Source organism: Ceratina calcarata, unplaced genomic scaffold, assembly GCF_001652005.2.
Source record: "Ceratina calcarata isolate Rehan_Ccalc_2016 unplaced genomic scaffold, ASM165200v1 scaffold59, whole genome shotgun sequence".
In the NCBI taxonomy this organism is placed as follows: domain Eukaryota; kingdom Metazoa; phylum Arthropoda; class Insecta; order Hymenoptera; family Apidae; genus Ceratina; species Ceratina calcarata.
The window spans coordinates 88,833-115,428 of record NW_017177130.1 but is presented as its reverse complement, the minus strand read 5'-3'; the positions used below and the strand labels follow the sequence as shown (position 1 = coordinate 115,428).

Here is a 26,596-nt window from a genome sequence, read left to right as displayed (position 1 = left end):
ATTAATAAAATAGAGCAAAAAACGTCAAAATTTTACAGACAAATGTTAGAAAGGTACATGGCTGCCCGGTTGAGTCGGTACTTACTATGAATCTCTCTTTTATAAATAATAAAACTATTTCAATGAATGTTCAATATGCAGTTATAAAATCATATCGACTAATATCATATCATATAATCTAAATAACGCATAAAGACTGAAGATGAACTAGAAAACGCAAGATACTCATTGACAATATTTCCGAGTCGGTAACTAAATTACAATCGATCACCCCTAAAATCGTGTTTGCCGTTTATCAAACCCATCGACCCATTCCTAGACGTCGGAACCTTGAGAACTTCATAACCCGGCAAGAAGCTACGTGTGCCATTGAAATGGCCGTGGAGATCAGAGGAGTTAGAATGTTGAACTTCAGTAAACCTGCCAGTCGCGGCCGTTCGAATGTTCTCTAGAAAGACAAGGTAGCTAGGAATTAGGAAATACCATCCCGATTCATCGGACCTTTTTACGACTGTTCAATCTCAAATTCGATCATGTTGGTTGAAACTACGTCTGGCTCGGATCGGATTAGAATTTCTTAATATCGCAGACGCATAGATTCGTAGCTGGCACACGACTACCTATTTCAAACCGCCGGCTGTGTAACTAAGACCACGCGCTGTCTATCAGCTGTCCGCGAAAAAACGAAACGAAAACAGTTCCTGACACAGTTTTCATAATATCTAACTGGCAGAGCCCGGTGACGGCTGAAATTTTCCATTTCTTTTTCCTCCCCACCAATATTTTCAATACCGTTAAGATCGCCAAGTAACGTCGCGGCACGACCATAAAATTCGTTGAATTCGTATCAGCTTCCCCATGGGAGCATTAATATTTCCGGTCCGACAGTCCTCGCTCTCTAGGAAAGGAAAGTTTCATAATTTTTTTATCACCACCGTTGAAAAGTCGTTTGAGCGGTGGATGAAATGAAGAGAACGCTACAATTTGAACGAAAGGTCTATTAAGTTTCTAAGAATATCTTCAACCATTTCTCTATTTCATCTATTCGGCCTGAAATTGTTGAGAAAGCACAATGATTGCTGCGGTCTAAGTGCGGAGGAAAACGGGATACGATATTTTAAGTTTCGAGCCATTAAGAAAACGAGATGCGTCGATGGGAATAGAAGAAAATTTTGAGGAGGAGCATGAACAGTTTTTTGCAAGATTAAAACCAAACATCATCTCTCGTTGGCATTCGCAGTTCGAAAAGAGCAGAGGAAGAAGAAAACATCAGATCGTTTTAATTCCTGATAAAATTCCTAAGGAAACGGGAAGAATCAAAAACCATCTGTTCATAGAGTCGCTCCGGTAATTTTTTTCCGCGGAATACTTAGAGAAAGCAAGAGACCCTTCGAGGTAAAAAGGTCGACAACGAACTCTGTTTAAAAATATCACTGGAGCACGTGCTGCTTTCTTCCAGCTTCAGGCGGTTTGCACTGGGCCAATTACGTTTACAGATATATCAACTACTTCTAGTTTCATTCGACACGTAGTAGTTAGTTCGAGCTACGAGTTCTTTTAACGCTTTTTTTCAAATAAATCGAACTTATAAATTCGGCGCCACAGACAAACTAGATGACGAATATTTATTAATAAAAAACTTAAACACGTTATTAAAATAAGAGATAGAAACAGACGCGCACAGTAACGATGATATTAAAAAACAAAGGGTCGAAGCTCCCTCCGGTTGATATCGGTAAAAAGTGAGTAAAAATGAAACGAATGAAAGAGAGTACTCACCCCAAAGTGGTCATTGTAACGATGGTGTACCAGAACGCAGCCGGGATCGAGGTGAAGTTCGTACCGTCGACGTTCTTCTCCGCATAGAACATAACGGTGGCGAATATGATGATGGCCATGGCCAGGGAGAACACGAGGAAGCCGAGCTCCGAGGCGCAGGACTTCAACGTGTAACCGAGGATCCTGAGTCCCTGCGAGTGCCTGGAGAACTTGAAGATCCGGAACACGCGGAAGACGCGCAGGGTGACGAACGCGCCGGACACGTCGTCGTTGTCGGTGATACCGAGACCGATGTAATACGGGAGGATCGCGACCACGTCGATGATGGACATCACGGACCGCGCGAACTTGCACCGGCTCGGCGCCGCGAACAGTCTCAACAAATACTCGGCGGTGAATATCATCACGCAGGCCGTGTCCAGACAGAAGAAGACGATCTTGTAACGCTCGCCGCATGAAAGCGTGCCGGCGCGTCCCGGACGATTACCGCACGGCACGGTCTCGACCACGTTCGCCAGCACGCTCACGGCTATGAAGAAACCAGTCACGTAATAAAACACCAACGCCGCCGTCGAAATGTGCGGATTCTGGAATGCCCTCCACATCTTTTGCCTGATGTCCAGCAACTGCTGAAGGGTCTGGTCACCGTTCTCGCTGAGCTTGTCGTCCATCAAACGTTCCGCGTTCTCCCGCTTGCGGTCACGGTAATCCTCGTAGCAACAGTCGCCGATCACGTCCGGCAGTATACCGAAGAACGCCAGTTCCTCGTCGTAGCTCGTCAGGCATTCGTGCTTCGGATAGTGCAGCTTGCCGGTTCTGTAATAGTTTAATATGTGCCGGAATATGTCTGGATCACGGTCGAAGAAGTACTCCTTGCTCTCCTCGTCGTAGAAGAACTCGCGCTCGTTCGATCCGAGAAGAGTGTCCGGATACTTCTCGAGGGTGTTCCGCCAGGTCTCGAAGCGTCGACCGCTGACGTTTATCAGGAGCTTCTCGTCGTCGGCTTTGCGACGATCCTTCGGGATCGGCGGCGGTGGCAGTGGATGCGTAGCGATCGGCACCCAACCGATCGCCGCCGCTCGGGCGAACGGCAGCCACGCTGCCACCGAGGCCATACTAGTGCCTCCAATATTTTTTTTATCCCCTCAGCTAATTTTGCCGTTTCTTTCTCTTCCCTTCCTTCGGATACTCTCTTTTCTCCTTCTTATCGTATCTCGCCCCGTTCCTGATTTATTCAATTCTCCTTCAATACACTTACTCCGAGTCCGAACAATTGCAGCGACTTCGAACGAGCGGATCTTTACAATTGGGAACCCTGCTTTCGTCTCCTTGTGTTCAATGACTTCCAATAATTTCTGCTCCGTGGTCCTTCTATCTATGTCTCGATCGCGTGTTCCTCCCTCGACCGTTTTTCTTCGTGTCCTCCTTCCCGACGCATTCGACGAAGTGATCCGGGCGAAGCTCGATTAGCTAGAATCCCCGGAGGAAAAGCAGCACAGTATTCTCGTACACAAACGGAGGGAGAGAAATCCCTCGAAGAAACGTCGAGTCTCGTCCGTGTCGAAAACGTGCTCGACGATCTCTCGCGATCCGTGCTGGACGCTCGTCGCCGTTCGTACGAACCCCCGTCCGTATTAGCTGATCGTGGAACACCAGCTACGCGTCGACGACGACGGCGACGACGACGTCGACGACACCGCGATCCTAAGATCGTGCGCGACCACCAAGTCCTTCATCGTATCCCCTCGGCATTCCTCTAGCGTTTATCGTTTTGTTTACTCTCAGTTTCCCACTTGACTCACGATATTAGCAAAATGTAACTAAGAAATGCGAGCACCGCGGCAGCCAATTGCCTCCTGGCAGCGTGCCTTCCACCATCATCGACACCGTTTCCGTTTCTTACTTCGTCCCCGCTTCTTTCTCTTTCTCTCTCTCTCTCTCTCTCCTCTTCCTCTTTCTCTCCGTCGGTTTGGAGATCGGTATCGAACCACAAGATCTCCCACCTGTTTCCTCTATTCCTCTTCTCTCGTGCGTCACGGATTAAGAACCACGATCCGATCCTTGCTCCGAAATATCTTCCACCGAGCCAACCTCGTTACTACATCGTCGAAATTGGGAACGGAACGGAGGAATGTTCTTCGGTTCCATTCACCCGCAAAACTGGCACCTACTCGAGATCATCTTCGCATGAACTACACACATCGACCGACGAACCGAAATAATATAATTGCAGGAGTTCCGCGAGCAGGTAACGTTGCGTACGCCTGAATCGGTTACTTCTTTCCTCTGCTTGATTAACATACATCGTCCGGGAGGTTCATCGTTCTTCGTCTTCTAAGAAACCGGCACGATGCCACGTTTTCTGACGATCTTTGTTCGATCCGATGCCGGGTTGTGGTAGCAGTGTTCTTCGCGCGATCAGAACTTCAAGAGCACCGATTTGAATCGAAGAATGGAACACTGAACGACGAGCGTACGAAAACGGGGCTGGATCAGCGTCCAGTGACCAACGTAACGTTTCCACGATTCCCACGAGTCGTCTGACGAGCGACGCTGGTCCCGAGCATCGTCCGCGGCCTGTGCGTGCGTGTATGCGTCGTTTTCTGTACGCGCGAGCTTTTTTTATTCGCTCGAGGCTCGTCGCGGATGCAGATAACGCGAAGGACCCAAGGACCACGCTGCTGATCCCGTCCGTCGACGTAACGCGTCAGAGCGGGGAGGCCACACGCGAGTCGGAAGCTTCACCGGTCGCGCAGATGTTTTTCCACGACGCAGAGAGCTCTCGGGATAGACGGCACGTCGCATGCGTCGCACCGTCGTCTCGGGCTCGTTACTCGTCACACGACGCAACTTCCAAGAGCTCGCGAGGCTTCCTGACCTCCTCAGCGTAGAATCGTTATTGCCCCGACTGCCCGATCAACCAGGATCATCTTCGTGGACGATTCGTACGTATCCGCGAACGATCTGTCTCCTTCGCACGCCTCGTTCATCTCTTGGGCTCGACGTCTCGATCGCGGAGAACTCTTCCTGGAAAAGAATCTCGTCTTCGTAAAGAGCTGTCTGTTTCTCGGACGTCACCTCACGAATCCGGTCCTCCTTCCTGAACAATTCCTACACGTGTAATCGCGGCACAGAACGAACAGGAGGACGATCCAGGAAGCCGGTACTCCCACGATCCTCCTAGGTCGAGCGGAACGCGGCCCGGCCGGAACTTCTGGTCACTTCTGTTTACAAGCGCTCCTCGCGACGGAACTCCCTCGATGATGCGGTCTGCGTCGTCGTTCGATCGCGTTGTCTCATCGTCCTCTCACGCACGGAACTACGCTCGCTCGGGCTCGACGCGTGGCTCGTCGTACATGGCCATCGACGAAACGGGAACGTTCTCCTCGTGGCGGATCATCGGCCGCGTGAACTCAGACGCAGAGAAGCGAGCTCGTCGAAGCTCGTGAACGCGATCGGTCGCGTGGGACGCGTGGGTCTGTGAACGTGCGAAGGAAGTGTGCGTGCTCGTCGACGGTGGACACGCTCGCTGGCGGACGCGTTCACTGGCGGTACCCGCTCGGTCGGCGATTCGCGACTGAGCCTGATGCTCGAGTGCTCGCGGGCTGGTAGTGCGGTGTATCGGTCAGTCGGTCGGTCGCAAGCTCGCTCGCGAGGTGGCCGGCAGGCAGCTCCGGAAGAGAAGCGTGCTGCTCTCGAGCCGCCGCGACGCAGCGTCGAGCGAACGGTCACCTAGCCAAGGTTCAAATTGATTTTTACGTCGCGGCGGCGGTGGCGACGCGCGACGGTGTCCCGACGCGGTGGTGAACCGCTTCCCCGTTGCCCGGGCAACCCTCAACTATGACGTCATATCTCCTTCCATCCGTGCTTTCAACCCTCTTCCCGCGTTCCTCATCCCCTCTCTCTCTCTTTCGTTCCTCTATGCTCCCGAATCCCTAGACTCTTCCTATTCCTCTTCCGCCTCCCCTCCGCCACCCTCTCTCTTTACCACGGCTCACCTCGTCTCGTCACGGCTTTTCCCTTTGACCCTACTCTTTCGTCGGACCCTCAGGTATCTGTGTTTATTTGTTTGCCCGATTCCACTGCCGGTTCTCCTCTTCAGCCCTCTCCTGCTCCGTGTGCGTTTCGTCGCATACAGCGCGCAGCCACAGGCGTCTGGGGACGCGCGAGCAAAGCCTTCGTTCCTCTTCGATTCTTCTCACTGTTCGCATCCGCTTCGCCGCTTCACCCCCGTGATTGAATTTAAATGTAGGTTTATGGGCCTGCGCACGCCCAGGCCTCGTTCGCGCGACGTCCAATTATTCCATGATCTTAATTCGCTCCCCGGCGCGTTTCACGATTTTCCACTGGTCCCTCGAACGTGCGATTCGCTTCGACCCTCCTGCGCGACTTTCGTATTCGTGCTGGAACGAGATCATTATCGACAATCTCGTTCTCCCCATTAGGCCTCCTCATCGGTGCTTGCACCATGTTTAATTACGTTGCACAGTCACTTGTTTTCCCATTTGTGACGTGTTCCATTTTTTCTGCCCGCTTTTAGTATTGCTGCCAATTACGCTTCAGCTACAACCCTTCCCAGCCTTCGATCTCCTCTTATTTTCCACGGCTCCTATTTCTCACTCATCCATCGTGCACTCGTCTATATTTTTCGTTCGTCCTAAGATATACGACGTCCATCTCTTACACTACCTTTCACCGTTACTTAAAGCTTTTTTCTCTTCGCCATCTCTCTCTCTCTCTGTCTCCCCCTCTTTAGCTTGAACGATCCTCCTTCGTTCAGGCTCTTTACTCTTTTGACACGACTCTTCTTTTTATTTCGTCGTGCCTTATTATTACCGCTTTTCCCCATCCTTGATCTTCCGCCCTTCCACCTTTCTCCCGCTTAACGAAACTCCCAGTAAAAGAGTTTATCTTTTCCCATTCTCTCTAACTTTCCTCCTACATTTTTATTATCGTCGAAACGAACATCATTCGCCGCGAGTACTCTCCACGATACAGTCCAAAAATCGTTCTTATCTTCCCGTTGTTCCAGTAGTTTTCTTCATAGAACCGTTTCATTCTCTATCGTATCGGTGAAAGGTGAAAATTCATAGAACAGGGAAAACGTTTCGTCACAGTTCCCTTTGCGATTCGGCATGGCGTCGCGATAACATTGTGACGGGTGAATGTTATTCGCGTTGAATCACGAGCACGACGTCGCGTGAATAATCTCGTGAAAGCCTAGGCGCGAGCTGTGTAGCTGATAATCAGCTTGCCCCGAATATGCAGACTCAGCAGGCACTTCGTCACGGTCAACGCGCCAGATTAGACGAATTTTCACTTCGCATGGCTTGTTTCCGGTTACTGGGTACCATTATTAAATGTCGCTACGCGTTTGTAAAACGTAGAGACCCTCCAGGAAGTGACTGGAGGTCTTGGTGATGGTTTCTGATCGACCGCGAGAAATTGGGAATGCTAAACTGGAAATAAAAACGAAAAAATTGCGGAAATATCATTAATGAATATATTAAACCAAAGGAGTTCACTATGAGAACCCTCAAGGATTCCAGAATTGACACGATTGAGTCTTGAATAAACATTATATCTCAATTTTTAGAAAGACTTTTTCCCTATCTTGTAAGAATAGTACCATAGTCATAAGATAATTGTACATCAATCAGTTAGGTCAATCTGAAGTTTCATTGTAAACATAGGGAAACATTGTAAACATGTAACATAGGGAAAACAATAAAGCTACGCATACGTACTTTTCCCCATCCTGTTATTTCCTACTGAAATTTAGTTGCGATTTCGAATAGAGAGAGGTGTGAAGACGGCAAGCGCAGAAGGGAAATAGTTACGGTCCAAGGTCTGTCGTGAACATCCTGAAACCACTTCGGATGGGCCAAGACGCGGTGAGTGGTACGAGTACCGTGTGTGCCTCGCCGCTGGATAAATTTGCGCCGCTAATGAACGTACGAAAGAGTGCGAAACCTCAAAACACGAGTGATCCTCGGCTCCAGTGCGAGGTGTAACGTTCGGTTAAGTACCGAGCTCGTGCTCCCTCCAGATTCTGGTGCGTCCCCCGCGAACTCTTTAACTTCCGTTTAATTCCTTCCCCGGGACCCACCAGTGTACGCAGTATGTTTTTTATTTAAAAAGGTCGGCGAAAAATTAAACTACCGGTACCAGCCAAACTGAAAGATGAACTTCTGTTAGTATCGGATAGATCCCGTATAGATATTCGATAGGTCAGCGATCGTTGAATCTACAATAGACGAAAATACGTTATGGGTTGTAACCGGAAAGCTTTTCAGTGCTCCTCATACTGAGGTTGCCAAGCTTTTAATCGGATTTCAACTTTTCTTCGGGAGAAACAATAATCTCCTTTCTCGACCGAATGTCGTACTTTCCTTTACTTGCGATGATGGAAAATCGGTGGCTCGTGGCTTAACGGAGAACCTCGAGACGAACCAATACAAATGTATTTAAGTACAAGCGAAAGACGAACAAAAAATCGACGTAATAAGACAAATCGTAGTAAAATCTCGTTTGAGTTACACAATCACAACTACATGAAGGATGTTGGTTTCATGATCGAAGTTGAACAATAATTGAAAAGTTCTGCGTTCGTAATAGTTGTCCACTAAGTACATAAAATTCGTTTAAAATCCGCGAAACGATGTAAAAAAAATTCTTTTCACGTTAGTCGAACGTTTCATTAAGGGAGTAAAAAAGAGAAGAAGGAATAATCAGGGTCGGAAGCAAAGGGAGGTAGAGAAAAAAAGAAACGAGCGCTGAGCCATCGACCGCGCCGCTAATTCGAGCTCGTTTCAAGCTCCTCATTTTCTATCTCAGTTTTCAAGGGACACTTCGCAGTCCGACCCGCTGCACGCCGTTATCCTATTCCCGTGTAAATACCTCGGAAAAAACGATCTTAGCCACGCTATTCACGATTCAAATCCTTTTCTTCGACGGAACGAGCTGTGTAGAAGGAAAAAGGAAAGAAACGAAAATAGAGTCGGTCGCGTGGCTTTATGTACACGTATATCGAACGGCCCCTTGTCTCAAAAATTACTTTCCACGAGAGCGTGAAATTAATCCCGAAAACTGTCTCCACTTGCTCGACGAAGACTGTAGTTTCTAAAATCGAACGCTGACCCGACTTTCTACGGAAAATTCAGAAATATGCTACGAACTAAAACCGTTCGTTTTTGCTAAAATTAATAAACCATCACGAAATGAAAAGATTTATATAGATAAAAGAAATTGAATGAAGCAGAGGAATATTCGGGAAAAGATTTGGTCAAATATTAAAGAAAGTATTTCGACTCTCTATTCGATGATTGAAAACAGTGAGAGATTCTGCAAATCCCAACGATTGCTCTTTGCAGAGAAGAACGGATTGCGTTTATCTTCTGCTTTTCAACCCTCGTGTCGCTCATCTGTAGGGAATGTGATAAAAAAAAGCATGATCCAGAAACGAAGGGTGGAAGGAAAGTAAAAAATATTTGAATTGAAAGATTAATCGTACGCCAGCGCAACGGGTTGTCGAGCGTTTTTCACACTTAAGCTCGGAATACAGCCAAAGTGAGTTGTAGATTGTCTACCGTGGTTGTCTAGCGTGGTAGAGATCGGGCATTGAGAACAATTTGCGATAGGAACCGTCCATCGATATCCCAGATAAGGATACCATATGAAATTTTAGTTTTCCACCTTGGGAAAGACGAATTTGAGAAACTGTTATACGATATTTTATACATATATATGTATTTTTTATTATATGACATTTCTATCTATTATGAAATCTGTGTTCACGACCTCGAAAACTCTATTTCTTAGAATATGAATATAACCACTGAGTTCGGATGAAGATGTAAGCTATGCTCGTATTCACTGAGAACGAGAACTAAAAACAAAACAGAATAACTCTTGATTGCGCGAAACCTCTTCGGAAATACCTATAAAGAGGACATTATCAGAGAAGTGACGTAAATTTCGCCTCGTAAACTGTTGTTTCTAAAGTGATGCCCTAAATCAAATTTTATTGCTTGTCCCCGTTTCTTTTTCTTCTACCTTGCACTGCGTCGTCTATCTTTCTTAAGCTCGCATTCTACCCAATGCTCCATCGTACTACTGAAAGGAGTAGTGGATAATCTCGCTCAGACCCAGCACTCGACTCTGGAAATCTGTATGTATAACGACTCGTCTTTATTCGCGAAGCAGTTGCATATTTCTAAGTTTTTAATCTACAATTTTATGAAAAATGTGCTCGGAATACGAGGAAATATCATATAAAACATGGAACAAAGGAGAAAAGTATACAGGAAAATCGATGAGATACGACGACGTAAAGTAAGAAACTAACGGCAAACTAAAGCTAGGGTTTATTTTTTCTGAAGAAACGTACGAGGAAGAATGAAAACTTAAAATATGGCAAGCGAGCCAAGGATAGAAATGAAACAGTGTGAAAGGTGTGTTGAAGAAGTTGAGTCATTTTGAGTTCAGCGACAATGACAGAAATCATGTCATTATTATTTCAGACAGCATTTGATCCGTATCTCAGATCTCACACGTAACATCGACGTCTCTGTTCCTATTAATAACATTATGCAATTAAGTACGTACGAATGTATAAAATTCTGTTTTGTTTGTTTCATTTTACGACTAAGATGGGAATGTATGATCCATTGCTCGCGCCCAAGCGTTCTCGCAACGCTCGCTAGATCATTGAAATATCGTTACAACGATTTTCTTATATTTATAAGAAGAGTGCAAAATTTATCGAGGACCAACTCGCCGAGATCAAACGAATCCGATCCGAAACCGGTCTATTTTTCTCCTCTGTCACCTACTTCCCTTGTTTCGTTCACTTACTGTTACATCGAAACGTGTTTTCAACATCAAAGAGACCTCGCGGACCTCGTCGAATTCGCGCTCGACAAAATCAGAAGTAACGACGTTCGTTACTTTACGGGAATGTTTCTCGTAATGCATCTGAATTGACGAACAAACTAAAATGAAAAGAAAGCAAACACATGTGACCCCATTGTTAATACCGGTCGTCGATTGACTTCCCTGATCCTATATTTTTCTTCGTTTTTTGCCTTTTTCTTGACGCGACCCTTCCGAACGTTCCAATCGCCCAAAGATAGAAGATCATACAATTGATCGTGACATCTACATATAGTATGGCACACTTATACACGTGAATTCGCCGCTAACTCGAACGGATGTTCCTTTCCTGTTTTTTTTTTTTTTTAACCGGATCCGCGTTCTTAATAGACGAAAGGTTTTGCGTGCACGGAAAATCAATCGATGCTAACACACGTGCTGATTGTTAAACAATGGCTTCATCTCAACAAAGACCGCATCTGTTGCGTTAAGCGTCACGGATTAATATTTCGTTTCTTTTTCCTTCCGACAATTACTATTATACATCATTAAAAACAAGTAACTACATCACAGTTCTAATGGCTCAGTCGTTTAATCTGTTGATGCGTCGTATTTCTTCACCGAATTTCATCTTATTCCCTGGAGCACAGTAATCACGATCGTCAGAACCATCGTCTTGCGGAGACACATAAAAGATAATGCGTGTGTTCTTTCAAGTTGAACTCGTCAGTTGTTTACCGAAAACGAAACGATGAACGCAGCAGGTACAAGAGCAGAATAACGGGAGGACAGTTCGACGATTGATTACGCGTTCCACAGTAGTTTAAAGCTGCTCGAGAAACGAAATTAGACATTGACAAATACCGTTTTATAGGTACAGGCAAAAGCTGGTACACAAAGATACGATACGCGATTCGAAAACGCAGACCTTCGTCTATTACGTATTCACTCGTCCCTGACAAAACATGCAACACGTTAAAAACGAGAGGATCAAAGCGATTTGTATGTCGTGGCGACCGTCGATCGAACAATCTCCGGAGTATCGGTAACCGATTTCCGCGATTCTTGTTATAAACTTTCTTGTAGCTTACAATCTTATAATCTTATGTACACGTTCGCTTTATGAAACTTGAAAAATGTCTGTGAGAATCTAAAGTATCGTTCTTAACATTTAGTATGCCCGTGATCCGTTATAGACACGGGTATCTGCAAGAATTACCTTAATTATTACAACTGTACCGATATCCTTCCGATCCGCTTGGCGTAAAAGTTTAATTTTTTTTTTTGAAAAAGTCACGAGTACATGTAAACGCTTTTCGCTCTCTTTATTCTTTTTTTTCTTATTTTTGTTCTTGATTCAGACGGAATGGATATATTACGAATTGTATCACGAACGAGCTTGATTGGCTCTTTTAAATCGAACTAAGTATTCTGTAACAATGGTTCGAGGAAGAGATTCATATCGATCGGAATAAAATTAATCCTCAGAGACTACAGATGACCGATCGAAAGGTCCAAATTATTCGTAGAGTACTTCGAACGTTTTGATATCGTTGCTATATAAAAATGCGTATGAATCAGAGGAAATTTGTATGCCTCGCACGGTTTACCATAATGTCTTAACACGTTTTTTTAGAATACGAATACACTTCATTTTTTTGTAAGATTGCGCCATACCTGTTTTTCTCGCTCACGCTCTTCCTTCCTCCCTTTCTCTCCCAGTCAGACACACGCGCACGTTGCACACAATAAAGAGTTTTCTTACTTGTAGAGAAACATATAAACAAAAAAAGGAAGAAATTAATTAGATAAAAAAGCAACATCGAGCTCACTACGAGTATTCGCTATTTTCAAATATCGAGGCTTACATCTATGTATATGTTAATAAATACATCGCTCTTAATACATCCAACATGATACATGCATACTGTTATGACACATGGATTGACTTTTTTTTTTTAATTATTCGCATTATTATCGGGCCTGTGAACGGCCGTCATTAGGACCATTAGTAGTCTATCACTCTGTCAGTCACACTTCGCAATGGAACAAGTATGTTAAACTTATATTACTTTGTTCGGTCTTTTCATTGTTTTCTTGTGTCATAAGAATTTTATCCTAAATCATAGCTCAAACGGGCTACGATGAGATTACGGTATACGAACATAGCGAGACCAATCGTTTATCGATAATCGTCGGAATTAAATGTTACGGAAACGTTACGGTATGTAACACCGCTGAATCGTTCCCTGTCGTTCGTACAAACTCGGATTGTACGATTCGAAACGGCGTAATCGTTTACTAAACCATTACGATAGCTTCCTCGCCGCAGAACAGGAAAGGATATTGATCAATCATCGTTTGAACAACATCCTCCAAATATGGTCTCATCGCTTCAAATCTGCCCAGGTCGTTAAATTCTATAGGTAATAAAGTAGGCCACCAGCAAATTGCCAGATTCTTGCTATCCATACTGTTCAGTTTGCAGTTTTCAGCCACTCTGAAAATGAATAAATGTTACATTTAAAGAATACTTTGCAAAATAACACAAGCGTTAATAAAATCGTTGTATATTTCCATGTATATAAATGGCTTTCTTAATCCGTGTAATATATAAATAAACAATTTATGAAACTTTAAACAGGAACTTACTTTACAAAATGGTGAAAAACAAACTTAAGTACATCAAAATTTACTGGATTCAACTTGTTGAGCATCAAACGTAGAGCCAATAGTCTACAGCTTCGATCTACAATAAATTTCCGTATATTTACGTCGAACATTAATTAATATTTGCGTCTAAACTTGTCATTAATATCTACCTTCCATGTTCATACATGTCGCAGACATCGGTTTGCTAATACCGCGAGCACCTGAACCCAAGATGAAGATTGGCATTAATTACGAAGTAGCTGGAAATTGTATTAATATTCATAATTTCTAAAACAATCATCATAATTTACCCGAAATATCTTCAAGCTCGCTCATTCTCTCTTTGTCGATCAATGGTGGTAGCCTCTTTGAAAAGAAATCTTTTAAAGCCGTTGCAACAGCATTCACAGGTATGTCCAATGAATGTATGTCCACGTTTCCATCTACAACACAAAAAGATATAAGAATGACTAATAGAATAAATAATGTGAAAACACTTGTACACGTAGCACTGTATAAAAGAACTTACCTTCTTCGAACTTCTGAAAGAGAAGTTCTACATGCGCTCTGTTTCCAGGGACCCTATATATACCTTCAGAATCTAGTCCTTCGTCTTCAATAAATTGCACACATTTCTCGAGGAACAGAGGTATTCTGTTTGTTTCGCTTTGCGCGAAATCCTCGATCAGAGGTTGGCTCATACTCAACGTCGAACTAGGCCCTTTAGTTTGTTTTATCTTCTCTTGCTTCTTCTTCTCTCTTTCCTTTTCCTTTTCCGCATGCTTCTTGAGTTTTTCTTCTTTCTGCCGACGTTTCTCTAATTTCTCGTCTTCCTTCGCCTTCTGCTTATCCTTTTTTCTGTTCAATTTATCGCCATCCTTGACCTTAGTTATAGAAAAACAAAATACGTTTCAAAAAATGTATATCAAGATTTTTTTCATTTTTTTATGTAGTTTCTTCTTACTTACACTGGGAGAATTTATTTCTCGTGGAGAAGAGACATCCAGGCTGGATTCATCATCTGAAATATTGCCAAAGACTTAATTATAACTCTTCTGTCTAAATATCCTGTCTAATCATTAAAAAAAAAAAAAAAAACAGAATTCTATGAATCTATTATTAATTCAAATGAAATATAAACTTTGCCTGTAAATAACAAGAATTTCCAATCACTTTTGCATAAACAGTTTAAATACCACTTACAGGAAGCGCTGAACATCTCTTGAGTCATGTGTTTCACGTTGTAGGGATGCTGTAGTGATGTTGGTAGATGTTGCTGCGCTAATGAATTCCCAAATCTTTTTCGCAGGCTTGTAGCAGTGTGTTTACACTGCTTTGCTCTAGATCTCGACGTGTGATCCGGGTCACTGGATTCAGAAGAATCTGGTGTCTCGCTGGAAACTAGAAGGACAAAGTATTTTTATTGACGTCGAAAAATTATACAAACTGAAGCAACAAAAAAAAACGCACGAACTTTTGGTTCACCCTAATACATATCATACAAATATATTATCACAGTAATACGCACCCCTTTCCACAGGATTTGTTCGCCAACTTTTATCTTCTTTGACATTGTAATTTAAACCAATAATACCATCTCCACCCATGCTAGCTGAAGTTGGAACTGTAGGCCCAGCGACAAATATGGGTGCTCGCTTTTTCCTTGTCCTTTTGTGGGACGGTGGTTTCTTACTCGCTTTACTCAGAATACCAGCGACTCTCTGCCTTTCCAAAGAACTCCACTCCGAATCTGAATCGCTATACGCTATAAAATGAAATGTACGATCAACGTACGTGAACGTAATTGTGAATTTGCAATGAAATTTCGTAAACAGATTCTACTACTTACAAGGTTGCCCCTTTTCTCGCTTATGACGCAACTTGGATTTATTATTTCCGATGGAATCTTGCACCAAGGCATACATGTAATCACCGTCGTACGACGGATACATGCTCGGTACGACATCTTTAACTTGCGCATATTCAGAACCCAGATCTACCAATTCAGGCGTAGCGAGAGGAGCGTGACCCATCGTCATCTTAGAGCCGTGTTCGTCCTTCTCGCCGACGGTCATTCTAGCTATGGCGTCCGTCACGTTCGAAAAATCTTTCAAGTTGATCTTCCCAGGCTGCTTCAGGGTTTGGCTGTTTCCTTTTGGTCGCGGTTTCGTTTGAGAAATATGACGTCTACCTGTCGTAAACGCTCTGTGAGAATAACTATTGGTCACTCCGTCCTGGTGCATAAACGTATCCTTCACCCAGCCTATCACGATAAGACATACGGTGTTAAAATCAGATGAATTATTTTATAAGCAAGATTTTATTTAATACACGACTAACCGGACAGTTTGTTTGCAATGTCGCCGGGTTTTAGTAAATCCCTCTCTCTTTCTTCTCTATAAAAGTCTACTTGGCTATAAATATCGCTGTCATCGCTGGGAGTGGCTCTGTTGTCTGCAAACGGTTCGTTCAATCCCGTTTCTCCGAGATCACCATCCGGAGTTAACTGCTCATACGACTCGGAACCACTCCTAAAAGTTACAGACATACTGCTTGACATTAGATCATTTGAATTACAATGAAAGTTTCGTATTGATCGTTACAAATCGTATGGTATATCAAAAGTCTTTATTAGATTACTTACCCATCGTCCGGTGTTTGAAGATGATAACTTTCATGGCGTGGTGGTGGCATAGGGTGCAACGCCGAATATTCCAAAGTTCCCTCGCCGCTGTCATTTAGATTACCCGGTTCCTCCATATTAAAAGCTTGTTCAATCTCAGGCTTCTTCTCCCAAACCTCTTTAAAGAATGGCGTATAAAATGCCGCTGTAACAAGCAAATTTACATTTAAGTTTCATTTGATAAAAATAGAAGTCTATTACTTTTACATAGATGGTAACATACTTTTTTGCTGGCAACTAGACGCGGAGGTCATGAAGTGCGCTTGCAATTTGTCCGCGATCGCATTTCCTTCCGTAATAAGCAGATGACTCAAGTCGTTACTAAAGAAGGCGTTAGCGCCTCCAGTATCAGTCACAGCCATTATTTGTATTGGTAAGTTTGGTATATTCATAGAAAACGCACTGGAGGAAAACAGATCGAGTAAGAATAACTGCTGACTCTCGACGCATATTAAGTACCATCGTATTACACGTACTTCAAGGTGGCAAGTGATGCTTTCCTCTTCGTTGAATAAACCAATATGAAACCGTGAACCAATTCGTCCCTGAATGCATTCGCTCCGTGGAAACTTGAGATAATCACTTCGACCCTACGCTTCGATTCTCCTAAAAATGTTTCTAGAACGATTGATCGGTCGCCACTAAGAAAACAACATTGATGGTTGAGTAAAGGGCCCAGTACGTTCTCCACAGAATATGGGTCTCCGCAAAACATACACATTATGATTCTATAGAACAGACGAGATATCGTTATATAATATATTCTTCTTATTCGAAATCAGATTTGTTCGAAGATCGCGTTACCTAATATCAGGCTCGAAACATTCGATAACGCTTTGGTAAATATTTAGAAAACCAGCTCTGTGATTTATTGATTGTATAAGTTGTTGTAAAGCATCCTTTACTAGAGGGGTAGGAAACCTCTTGTCTTGCTCCAAGTCTTCTATACAAACATCGATAAACGGGCACTGTAAACTAATGTACAAATTGGATGTTAGTCGTATTGTCCATGTACCAGCTAAATATAATAATATATTAATAACAGTGTGTTTCATAAATAAGTAGTACCTATCGGCGAGGTTCTGACCCTCCTCCCTAAGTCGTATTGCTTCCATCTCATCTATAGTAGATTCTGGTACAAACATAATGACAATAGGCAATCCTTGAAATGGCAACCTGTCCTCTTGCTCCAGGTTCGATAATAAAGTCTTCTCTAAGGAAGAGCGAATATATTCGAACGAATCCTCGTTAGCATAAATACAAAAAGAGCCTGGAAATTAAAAATCTCCTTGGAAATCCATCTTGGAAAGAATCATTAGAGTTAGTGTGATCGCGCACCGTGAGGCATAAAGTCGGAAGTAGTAAACGAGTTGTGCGGTAATCCGACATCACCGTCGATTATTCGATATCCAAGCGTATACAACTGACAGTCAATCTCTACTTCGTCGTCCTCTGTTTGTGCTCTTATTTCGCGAGCGAACTCCTCGCCAAGTCCATTGCTTCCAAGTATAACTAAATTTAATTGGTTATTATCAGACGTTAATTGCCATTGACTACTATGATTCCACGAAGAAGGCCTGAAAAAGAGATTTTTTCTCTCAATATATACAAAACCATTTGATTTTTTTCTTTAATGTTTACCTATGAGCTTTCGTTCCAAGTATCCGTTCTATGAGTGCGTCCATGCAATTTGGATAAGCTGGGCAATGTTCCCTTATGGGACAATGTACAAAACCTAAGTGTTGGAAAAGCATTAATTTCCTATCTTGATCGAGTCTATCTAAAGCCTTATACCTGTGTAACACAAGAGATTATGAACAGATAAACAAACACTTTGAGAAACAAAAGATTAATTGATTTACCTAAAATCGTCCAGCAATGCATCGGTTATTTCTTTTATATCATCTTGTGTTATAGTACCAGTCGGTGCTATAGATTTGAAATGATAGAACAAGTCAGCATGTTCTAACAACAGCTCCTAAATTGTAGAGTTGGAATGTAAGTTTTGAAGTCAACAAGACGTTTGTATCATTTAATATTAGTTATATTAAAGTATATGTTCTTACTTGGAAATTATGTTTTGCTTTTTCAATGATTTCTTTTTGATGTTGATCATATATCTCTTGACAATCATGGTGAGAAAGTGCTTCAAAGCATTCTCTACCCATAAAAAGTACTCTGACTTCAGACAAGTGTTTCCCTGGTGTAACATAGCCAGTTTCTTCCAACAATTGTTTAAATTGCTTTTTCCATCTAATAGAACGATATAATTATATAATTACAGTGTTTTTTTTTCTCTAAACTAAAATTTCATTATTTCTAGAATATTTATTTGTCGAAAGTTTTAAATATGCCAAAGTATATAAAATACTAAGATGTTAACATATGTAATTATACGATCGCATGTTTATTTCTAAAACCCAATATCCTATAATATGAAGCAATAAAAAGCATTTACCTTTTGGGAAGTCTGCAGAAAGAAACGCCACCCAGAATAAAGCAAAGCATTAGTATGTTGCATGATTACCCTCTAAATCGCACTATAACTATGTGACTCTAATGATTATCTCAAAGCATATGCAGCGGACCATAATTATAATAAGACGTAATCGGGATATATTTGCGCATATATCTGACGGTCAATCTTCCATACATCTGTTAACACTTACTCCAATCGTCGCTGTTCTTGCTGCAGTACATTTATATGATTTTTGAAAACGGTTTCTGCTTCCGGTGTTTCTAACACGTCATAAGGAATCTTTGTTCCATTAGTCTCATCGAAATCACAATCGATCCATGGTTTATCCTCGGGACATTCATAGAAATACTGATGGAAATCGGGATGTTCCTTTATATATTGCTGCACCGCAGACCATTCCCTATGTAAAAAAGAAATATAGATACAAACAGTAATTAAACGTAATTGATTATTTCGTGATTCGGGAAGGGACATACTCATTAATTAAATTGGTTACGTCAGGGCATATTTCATGAAGAATATCAGGCAACATGTCTAAATATCCCTGAATCTTCTTCGCTATCTGTTCATCCTTCAATTTCTTAATATGTCTTCTAAATAATCTTTGGGTTGCGTCAATACCGAATAGTTCCACGAACGTCGTGAATTCCTTGTGCTGCGCCAGCTTCTTGGACGCCTGCGACCATAATGCTCTATAATCAGTAACGTGTAACCGGATCAATCTTTGTAAAGATTCCGTCGATGCATCCAACAGTTCTTTCCTGGCTCTGGCCGCTTCCGCAAATGGTGTTACCTTACTGCGCATTTTCGTTTTATCAATTATTTGCGCCAAGATGAAGAATGCTAGGTCGGTATTAATGTTTTCATGCGCAGACGTTTCAACTATCAAAATGGAACCTTTGTACTCCTTGCGCATCACTAGCTTCTCCGCCTCCTTTACATATTGTTCATTAGCATCGTCGTTTTTAGTCGTTACCACAATTATAGGCTTCTTAGTTTTCATCAGATTGTTCAGTATGTTCGCCACTATTTCGATCTGTTTCTCTATCGATCTATTTGGTACGACACTCACATCAAATACACAGAGAAAACCATCGATGTTCAATTTACCATCCGGCAGAACTTTTTGCTCGTACTCTTTCTCTATGCCTAATTGATTCTTGCAAATGTACATGAGCTTCTCTGCGCTTGTAATCTTTGTGGCTGCACACCTCTTTGCGTAAGGTTCCATTTTACCACCTTTAAAAGGCTGAAACGATGCATCATCTATAAATTCTGTATGTTCTATCACATGAAACTGATATTCTGTACCGTCCTCCGCCGCCTTCGTAACTTCACCCCAATATAGGAAATGATCATTATTCACCACTCTACCACTAAAATCCGACTGGAAAACATAATAAAAAATTACAAGGGATAACCGATGCGAGATACGTACAGGTGCTTAAGCAACACGTAATACGAATATCCAATACACACCTGCGATAACACTGATATATGGTCCACATTATAATCATCATTCAAAGAGCGCATAAAACGATTACACAGACATGATTTCCCAACACCGACTTGACCTTTATCTTTCTCGGTACCAGAAAGACCGACAACAGCAACATTGATGGCTTTGATATTGTCACTTTTCCTTGCCATTTTTAAAGCTTTGTTGGAGTTAGGATCACTTATAAGTTAATAAGTGTGAAAATAAAATTCTTTTTACCAAACTGTACTCAAGACATTTTTGGATAGCACTGTTAATAATTTATCTTTTCAGTTATTAAAGATCTGTGCCTGTGCTCCTTTGGTCATTGTATCATGTTTAGAAATACATACAAGATTCATCACCTCCTTTTGGTAACATTTTTTCCCAATCTGTTCCTCTATTTTAATTTCTCCTTCCCTTCATCTAAACATCATGCTACGAATTCGTGTATTGCATGCAAATTCGATTGAGAACAATTACACACAAATTTCATTTGCCAGTATTTCATTTGAACTTCGTTAATCTCGTCTCCCCTTCTTACTGGTTATTATTACAACTTCAGAGGTGACAAATTACATCACTAGAAATGAATAACACAAATCTCTTTACCGTTCATCGTCTTTTACGAAGCATGGCATTTATAATTTAGCACGACTGTGAGCAATGATTCTTTGGAATGGCACTGTGTGTCTGAAATAAAAATGATGTCACGAATGAGTAAAGGAATAAAGGAATAAAGGATGTACTAAGTATTATTAGTATATTTCTCACGAGGCTAATTCTGTCATGTTTGTGACACAGCATGTACTGTTCAAAATACGTGAAATCACGTAAAATTATAGATATTCAAATCACATTTTGTTATATTTCATTGTTAGAATGCGGATCTTTATGCAAAATAAAATATTCATCAGTTTAAAAGATGTGTTTGAGATAAACATTTAATTGATAATTTAAACATTGAATTACATATTCAGCTTTTGATGTTCTGAGTTTTATACGTGACACAAGATTTATCATTTCAGATTCAATTTTCTTACAACTGCACAAAATCCGCAGTCTACTCATTATTATTAAATCAAACTTAAATTGCTCAAAGAACTCTTCTGAAATCCACTTCTAAAATCCACTTTTATCAACGAAATTTATTATGCAAGAATAAAATACTCAAATTAATTTACAGGTTATGAATTGTACAAAGTAAAACGCAAAAATGTGCTTAAAGATAGATTTTGCATTAACCTCCACATAAATAATACAAATCCTGCTTGATCTTAATTTAAACGATTAAAAGATTGACCTAGCAATTTCAGCCAGGTTTATAAAGACATTGTCGATGGATTCCCAAAAATAATATATTTCGTAGCAATAACAGAATATTTGTAATGCGTCTGAATATTCTATCGGACGATCTTTGGAACGTTATCCGTTAATGAAGAGATAATCGAGGCTCGTCGACTTCCATACGAGATTTACGAGACATGATTCATGCAGAAGAAACAAATTATGTATTCGATATACAAATGACAGCTACGAATAGATCAATATGCATTGTACACAACCACGGTCAATTTTGACACTGGCGATAGTCCCGAGCCCCGGGATTTAGTAGCTCCGACAAGGCACACGACGGACAGGCACGAAATACCATGCACGATTTTTCGAAGCAAAACCAGGAAATTGATATAAATTATCCTGTCTGATGTAAGTGGCTGTGGTACCTGTACAGATTTTCGTTCGGCAAGCGGGCTGTGCATGTATTACATCAACCGGCCATCCCGTAGGATTTTTTTCTCTTCAGGAACTCAATCGATTCTTCAACGCTGTACAAAAACCACTTTCCTTCAATCTTTCCCGAACGCACAACGCACTGAAACGCATCCAGAACTTGTCCGGGTGAACGTTTATTTCCAGGTGTGTAAATAACTTCACGTTAAACATCGAGTATTGCCCCATAAAGGAGCCATCTTGGTGGGTGGGCACAAGGCTATTAATGTTTTCAGGATGGATAGTATACGCCGAACAAGAACAAGGCCGTATCTAGCGTACCTATGATCATATTTTAAAAGTAAGACCCTCCGTCAGCATCGAGTATTATCCAATCTGTTCTTCTTCATTTAATTAAACGTAGAATTCATTGATATAAATTTATATGCACCTCTCAGTAATAAAGAAGATAATAGTGAAACAAATAATATACATACACCTTTCTTCCCCTACACCCCTATAAAATAACTACAGAAATATTAATAAAAGTGTCTGATATACGAATGATACGTTTTATAACTTCATGTAAATATTAAACTCTTAACAGATAAATAATATAGTTATTGAACTTTTGTATTAGCGAATGTATTGTTCTCACTGTTGTTTCCATTATTTATTTAAACGAATTAATTATTTACGAAGTTTATCGACAAGACCGTATCTGCTACAACTTTACAAGCACATCGTAGCTACGCTCCTGAAAGTGCATAAAAAACACCACCTACCGTTTGATAGACAAACTAGTCGGATTTCGAATCAAAAATGGCTGACAGCGGAGATGCGGTGAACAGTACGTCGTCAGGAAAAGAGGCTAGAAATGCCGTCACCGATGGACCTGTCACCGATCCAGCATCGAATACCAAGGTAAATTCAAATTCGCTATCGTCGGACATATAGACGGCCGAACTCCTTCGATTTGTATTGTCATTATATTAAAACCTGACATAACACTGCCACGAGTATTGTATTTACCGCCGTATTACATTGTGGCTAATTATGTCGTTCGAGGAATGTAAAGTATTTTTCTTTTTCAATCCTCTTTCTAGCCGTGCCAAAAACTAATCCGAGCAACGGAACCAAATATGTTTTCATTGTTGTCCCTGTGTCTGTTACTTTTGTCAAATCACTTGTACAGTACAAGGCTTCTCGGTTACCTTTATCCTCTTTTACCTATGTTTTTTTTGTTCTTTTTATCGCATCTTAACCCAACCCTTTGAAGTATTATGAGCAACACATGTTGCTGTTATATAATGCAGCACATGGTATTAATTGACGTCTGGTTATTGCCAAACAAATAACTTCCGTGTATTGTTATCGTGAAACTTCAACTGAATGACAACCGAGCATTTATAAATAAGTGAAAATGCCTTTTGGGACGATATGATAATGAGTTCTCCAATAGATATACCTGACACCTAATATAATCNTTCTTTAGTACCTATTTTTGTACATTTCCTTGCATAATATTTCAGGACACTAACACTTAAAGCCGATATAACTGTTTAAGAATCTTCGATGATATTGAAAACTGTAAATCTCGATAATGCAAAATTAAAAGATGATTTGCATGCTGTTGCATACGTTGTCCGCTATCAAGGTGCTTATATTATTTTACATATAGAGCATTATCCTCACAGTAGTCCGTAGGTTCGGTACCAATCACTCATGCATCGCTCATTACAAGCCTAAATACACGAAATAGGCGTGGCACAATTAGCACTACTGAGCCAATGTCTTGAGCGCATTAAAAATAAACCGAGGAAATGATTAATAAAAAGAAGACATTTCTTATGTACATGAAACTGGTTTTTTTTCGCCTGATTCAAGTTTTATACCTTATAGCAAATACCATCTTTGGGGGCTTTGTACCAAGCTACGGACTGTACTATAAAAATCTAATTAAATTTGAATCATGAAATGGTGGTTGTTGTGATTTCAGAGCCTAGAGGCATCAAATAATGCCTTTCACGGCGCGAGAACAAAATTAGTAAGTAAGAATATGTGTGTTCGAAACATAAAGTAAATTTGTATTCCTTCCATTGAGCGATCCTATCAATTTTCTCAGGGCTGCTTTAATTCCTATGACTACTTAATCGTGGTATGTGCCGATGGGCTTATCATTTTTATCTTTCCATTAAACGACACAGGAACGAGAAGACGATCCTCTCACGGAGATATAATTAAAATCACGAATTATTTTCGCACCTACCTTTCTTTGCCTACAAGAATAGATTTACTTTGCGTCATTAATGCATCACGAATAACATCAATAACATAATATCACATCGTCCGTATTAATCTGTGTCCATTTTATCGAATAAAATAGCTTCATTCGCACATTTTATGTTCGTAGTCCATTTCCATCCACTGCAGCCCTTTTAAAGACAGAAGATAGGTCTCCGTCATTTTATAACTCATATATATATATTTGATTTTTTAAATATTTAGGACTCGAAATCTGGAGCTTTGAAGAAATCCAGTCGTTACCGTAGTCGATCTCTCTCGGCCAGTAGTACAGACAGTTATAGTTCCGGTACGAATGTGTTTAATGGCTACAACCAATTGCCGTAAGCCATCCGCGATGCTTTCAATCTTTTCTTTCCTAATATTTTAGCATCTTATACAGGAAGCTCGTCGGACGAAGATGATGTGTCACCTCGTGAGAAGATACAAAGCACAGAGACTGGTTTCACAGATTTCTGTGTACGCAATATTACTCAACATGCATTCGGTAGACGGGAGATAGAAATAGCAGAACAGGAGATGCCGGGAATTATGGCACTTCGTAAACGTGCCGCTGAGGACAAGGTATAAAAATCTTTTAATTCAATTTCCATAAGCGGAATGTTTATTTATTACGTCTACAATAAACGATTGATTTTAAACAGCCTCTGAAAAACGCTAAAATTGTCGGATGTACTCATATCAATGCTCAAACCGCTGTTCTGATCGAAACGTTAGTAAATTTGGGAGCGCAAGTTAGATGGGCGGCGTGTAATATATATTCTACTCAAAACGAAGTGGCCGCCGCTCTTGCTCACGCTGGATATCCGATTTTCGCTTGGCGTGGCGAAACGGAGGAAGACTTCTGGTGGTGCATCGATAAATGCGTGGCCGCTGAGAATTGGCAGCCTAACATGATACTAGACGACGGCGGCGACGCGACGCACTTAATGCTGAAGAAATATAATACCATGTTTAAGATGATTCAAGGTCTGTCGGTCGCGTCTCTCACAGTAACGCGAGATTTTAATTCTGGAAACTTGCAGGAATCGTTGAAGAAAGCGTGACTGGTGTACACAGATTGTATCAGTTATCTAAAGCGGGTAAATTATCCGTCCCTGCCATGAACGTCAATGATAGCGTAACAAAGACCAAGTTTGATAATCTTTATAGCTGCCGCGAAAGCATTATCGACAGGTAAACGCGGTATTTTAAACAGAGCGGAGATGTTCTGTTGACAATTATTTTTATTTGTGCAATATTTGTTGTAGCTTAAAGAGATCGACAGATATTATGTTTGGTGGCAAACAAGTTGTGATTTGTGGCTACGGCGAGGTCGGTAAAGGTTGTTGTCAGGCTCTCAAAGGTTTGGGATGTATCGTTTATATAACTGAAATCGATCCCATTTGTGCTTTACAAGCAAGGTAGATTTATATCCATTAGAACGTGTACATGTACGTATCGCAGGGTATGCTCAATTCCTTACGTATTATTTACAGCATGGATGGGTTTCGAGTAATGAAATTAAACGAGGTCATTCGAAATGTAGATATCGTCATAACTGCGACCGGTAACAAGAATGTAGTTACGCGAGAGCATATGGACAAAATGAAAAACGGCTGTGTAGTGTGCAATATGGGCCACAGTAATACAGAAATAGATATTGTACGTTGAAATTTTAATCATACTTAGTTAATTCGAGATCAAAAGTCGATTAGATTTTCAACTAGAGTTTGTAGGAGAAAACTCGTGTTTCTTATATTTCAGAAGAAATATGTAAGACATTAAGACTCGTTTAATGTGCTCTTAACAGAACAGTTTACGCACGCCCGATTTAATTTGGGAAAAAGTAAGGTCCCAGGTGGATCATGTTATCTGGCCAGATGGAAAGCGGATCGTGTTACTAGCCGAAGGCCGGTTAGTCAACTTGTCTTGTTCCAGTATTCCATCGTTCGTTGTATCGATTACAGCCGCTACCCAAGCGTTAGCACTGATCGAACTGTTCAACGCGCCCCCCGGACGATACAAAAGCGACGTTTATTTGTTACCGAAGAAGATGGGTAAGCATGAAACATATATGTCATTTTTCATCAAACTGGAAACCAATCGGTCGAGAAAATCAATAGTGATCAATGTGATATAATTTAATAGATGAGTATGTGGCTTCTTTACATTTACCGACGTTCGATGCGCATTTAACGGAATTGACAGACGAGCAAGCTAAATATATGGGACTTAACAAGGCTGGACCTTTTAAGCCTAACTATTATCGGTTCGTACATCTTCATTTTTATTGAAATTATCATTAATCTACTAATGTATTAAATTATTATTCAAATTATTTGCTATATTTCAGCTATTAAAAAAAACGGAATAAGTGACACGGCACGGTATATATATCCCCAATTTGTGTTTATAAGAATAAAAAATGAGGATCACGTTTTATTGCACAGTTTCTTTTGTTAATTTCATCGAGATTAATGAGGACTTATAATAAGATTTTATGTTATCTTTAACATATCTTTTTAGCCATTTTATTATCGTAGTAAGTTAAGTTATATTTCCGCCAAGTATGATATGATTTCAACCAAAATTTCGTCTCAGTTAACTGCTACAATCAATAGACAGGAATTAAGTAAGTGCATATATATTGAATTAA

General features: G+C 41.1%; 3 protein-coding genes across 18 annotated transcripts in view; 1 reads left to right on the top strand and 2 right to left on the bottom strand.

Annotated features, from left to right (window-relative positions):
- Shal (potassium voltage-gated channel protein Shal) overlaps positions 1–5,526 on the bottom strand; it is a 110,154-nt gene extending 104,628 nt beyond the window's left edge. For 3 of the 7 annotated variants that reach the window (XM_018032781.2, XM_018032782.2, XM_018032783.2), the window contains exon 1: positions 1,780–5,526. In XM_018032781.2, coding sequence (XP_017888270.1) covers positions 1,780–2,894 — 1,115 coding nt within the window. In that variant the 5' untranslated portion in view covers positions 2,895–5,526. The remainder of the gene's footprint in view (positions 1–1,779) is intronic. The other 4 variants (XM_018032779.2, XM_026817617.1, XM_018032777.2 and 1 more) reach the window with 3 other exon arrangements.
- Positions 5,527–10,254: 4,728 nt separating this feature from the next.
- On the bottom strand, positions 10,255–22,150 carry RhoGAPp190 (Rho GTPase-activating protein 190). 7 transcript variants are annotated; one of them, XM_026817622.1, is made up of 25 exons: positions 21,669–22,149; positions 20,298–20,637; positions 19,947–20,215; positions 18,944–19,854; positions 18,658–18,867; positions 18,447–18,458; positions 18,055–18,241; positions 17,851–17,966; positions 17,630–17,782; positions 17,327–17,565; positions 17,057–17,258; positions 16,793–16,963; positions 16,465–16,716; positions 16,212–16,390; positions 15,950–16,133; positions 15,646–15,854; positions 15,155–15,568; positions 14,834–15,070; positions 14,509–14,706; positions 14,274–14,326; positions 13,835–14,189; positions 13,617–13,748; positions 13,476–13,526; positions 13,306–13,402; positions 10,255–13,153 (listed from the first exon to the last, which is right to left on the bottom strand). In XM_026817622.1, the coding sequence occupies exons 3-25, from the start codon at positions 20,115–20,117 to the stop codon at positions 12,955–12,957; spliced, it is 4,932 nt and encodes a 1,643-aa protein (XP_026673423.1). In that variant the 5' UTR covers positions 20,118–20,215; positions 20,298–20,637; positions 21,669–22,149; the 3' UTR covers positions 10,255–12,954. The 7 variants fall into 7 exon arrangements, with proteins under 7 accessions (XP_026673423.1, XP_026673426.1, XP_017888286.1 ...); XM_026817625.1 differs by having other exon boundaries at positions 15,646–15,836; positions 19,947–20,637; positions 21,669–22,150; XM_018032797.2 differs by having other exon boundaries at positions 19,947–20,637.
- A 300-nt stretch (positions 22,151–22,450) lies between these two features.
- On the top strand, positions 22,451–26,382 carry LOC108629869 (S-adenosylhomocysteine hydrolase-like protein 1). 4 transcript variants are annotated; one of them, XM_018032789.2, is made up of 11 exons: positions 22,477–22,578; positions 23,654–23,701; positions 24,163–24,247; positions 24,341–24,522; positions 24,603–24,927; positions 24,984–25,134; positions 25,209–25,361; positions 25,437–25,602; positions 25,751–25,997; positions 26,089–26,209; positions 26,294–26,382. In XM_018032789.2, the coding sequence occupies exons 1-11, from the start codon at positions 22,477–22,479 to the stop codon at positions 26,298–26,300; spliced, it is 1,587 nt and encodes a 528-aa protein (XP_017888278.1). In that variant the 3' UTR covers positions 26,301–26,382. The 4 variants fall into 4 exon arrangements, with proteins under 4 accessions (XP_017888279.1, XP_026673429.1, XP_017888278.1 ...); XM_026817627.1 differs by having other exon boundaries at positions 24,329–24,522; XM_026817628.1 differs by lacking the exon at positions 23,654–23,701 and having other exon boundaries at positions 22,452–22,578; positions 24,329–24,522.
- The last annotated feature ends 214 nt before the right edge of the window (positions 26,383–26,596 follow it).

Excerpts from the sequence above, each read along its gene's own strand:
- RhoGAPp190 (XM_018032797.2), bottom strand. The coding sequence starts at position 20,117 with ATGGCAAGGAAAAGTGACAATATCAAAGCCATCAATGTTGCTGTTGTC. Across the intron at positions 18,868-18,943 it reads GTAACCAATTTAATTAATGA|GGAATGGTCTGCGGTGCAGC; the intron begins GTATGTCCCTTC and ends TTTTTTACATAG. Across the intron at positions 14,327-14,508 it reads AGAGATGTTCAGCGCTTCCT|ATGATGAATCCAGCCTGGAT; the intron begins GTAAGTGGTATT and ends GCAATATTTCAG.
- LOC108629869 (XM_026817627.1), top strand. The coding sequence starts at position 22,477 with ATGGCTGACAGCGGAGATGCGGTGAACAGTACGTCGTCAGGAAAAGAG. Across the intron at positions 22,579-23,653 it reads ATCCAGCATCGAATACCAAG|AGCCTAGAGGCATCAAATAA; the intron begins GTAAATTCAAAT and ends TTGTGATTTCAG. Across the intron at positions 24,248-24,328 it reads TACAGACAGTTATAGTTCCG|CATCTTATACAGGAAGCTCG; the intron begins GTACGAATGTGT and ends CTAATATTTTAG.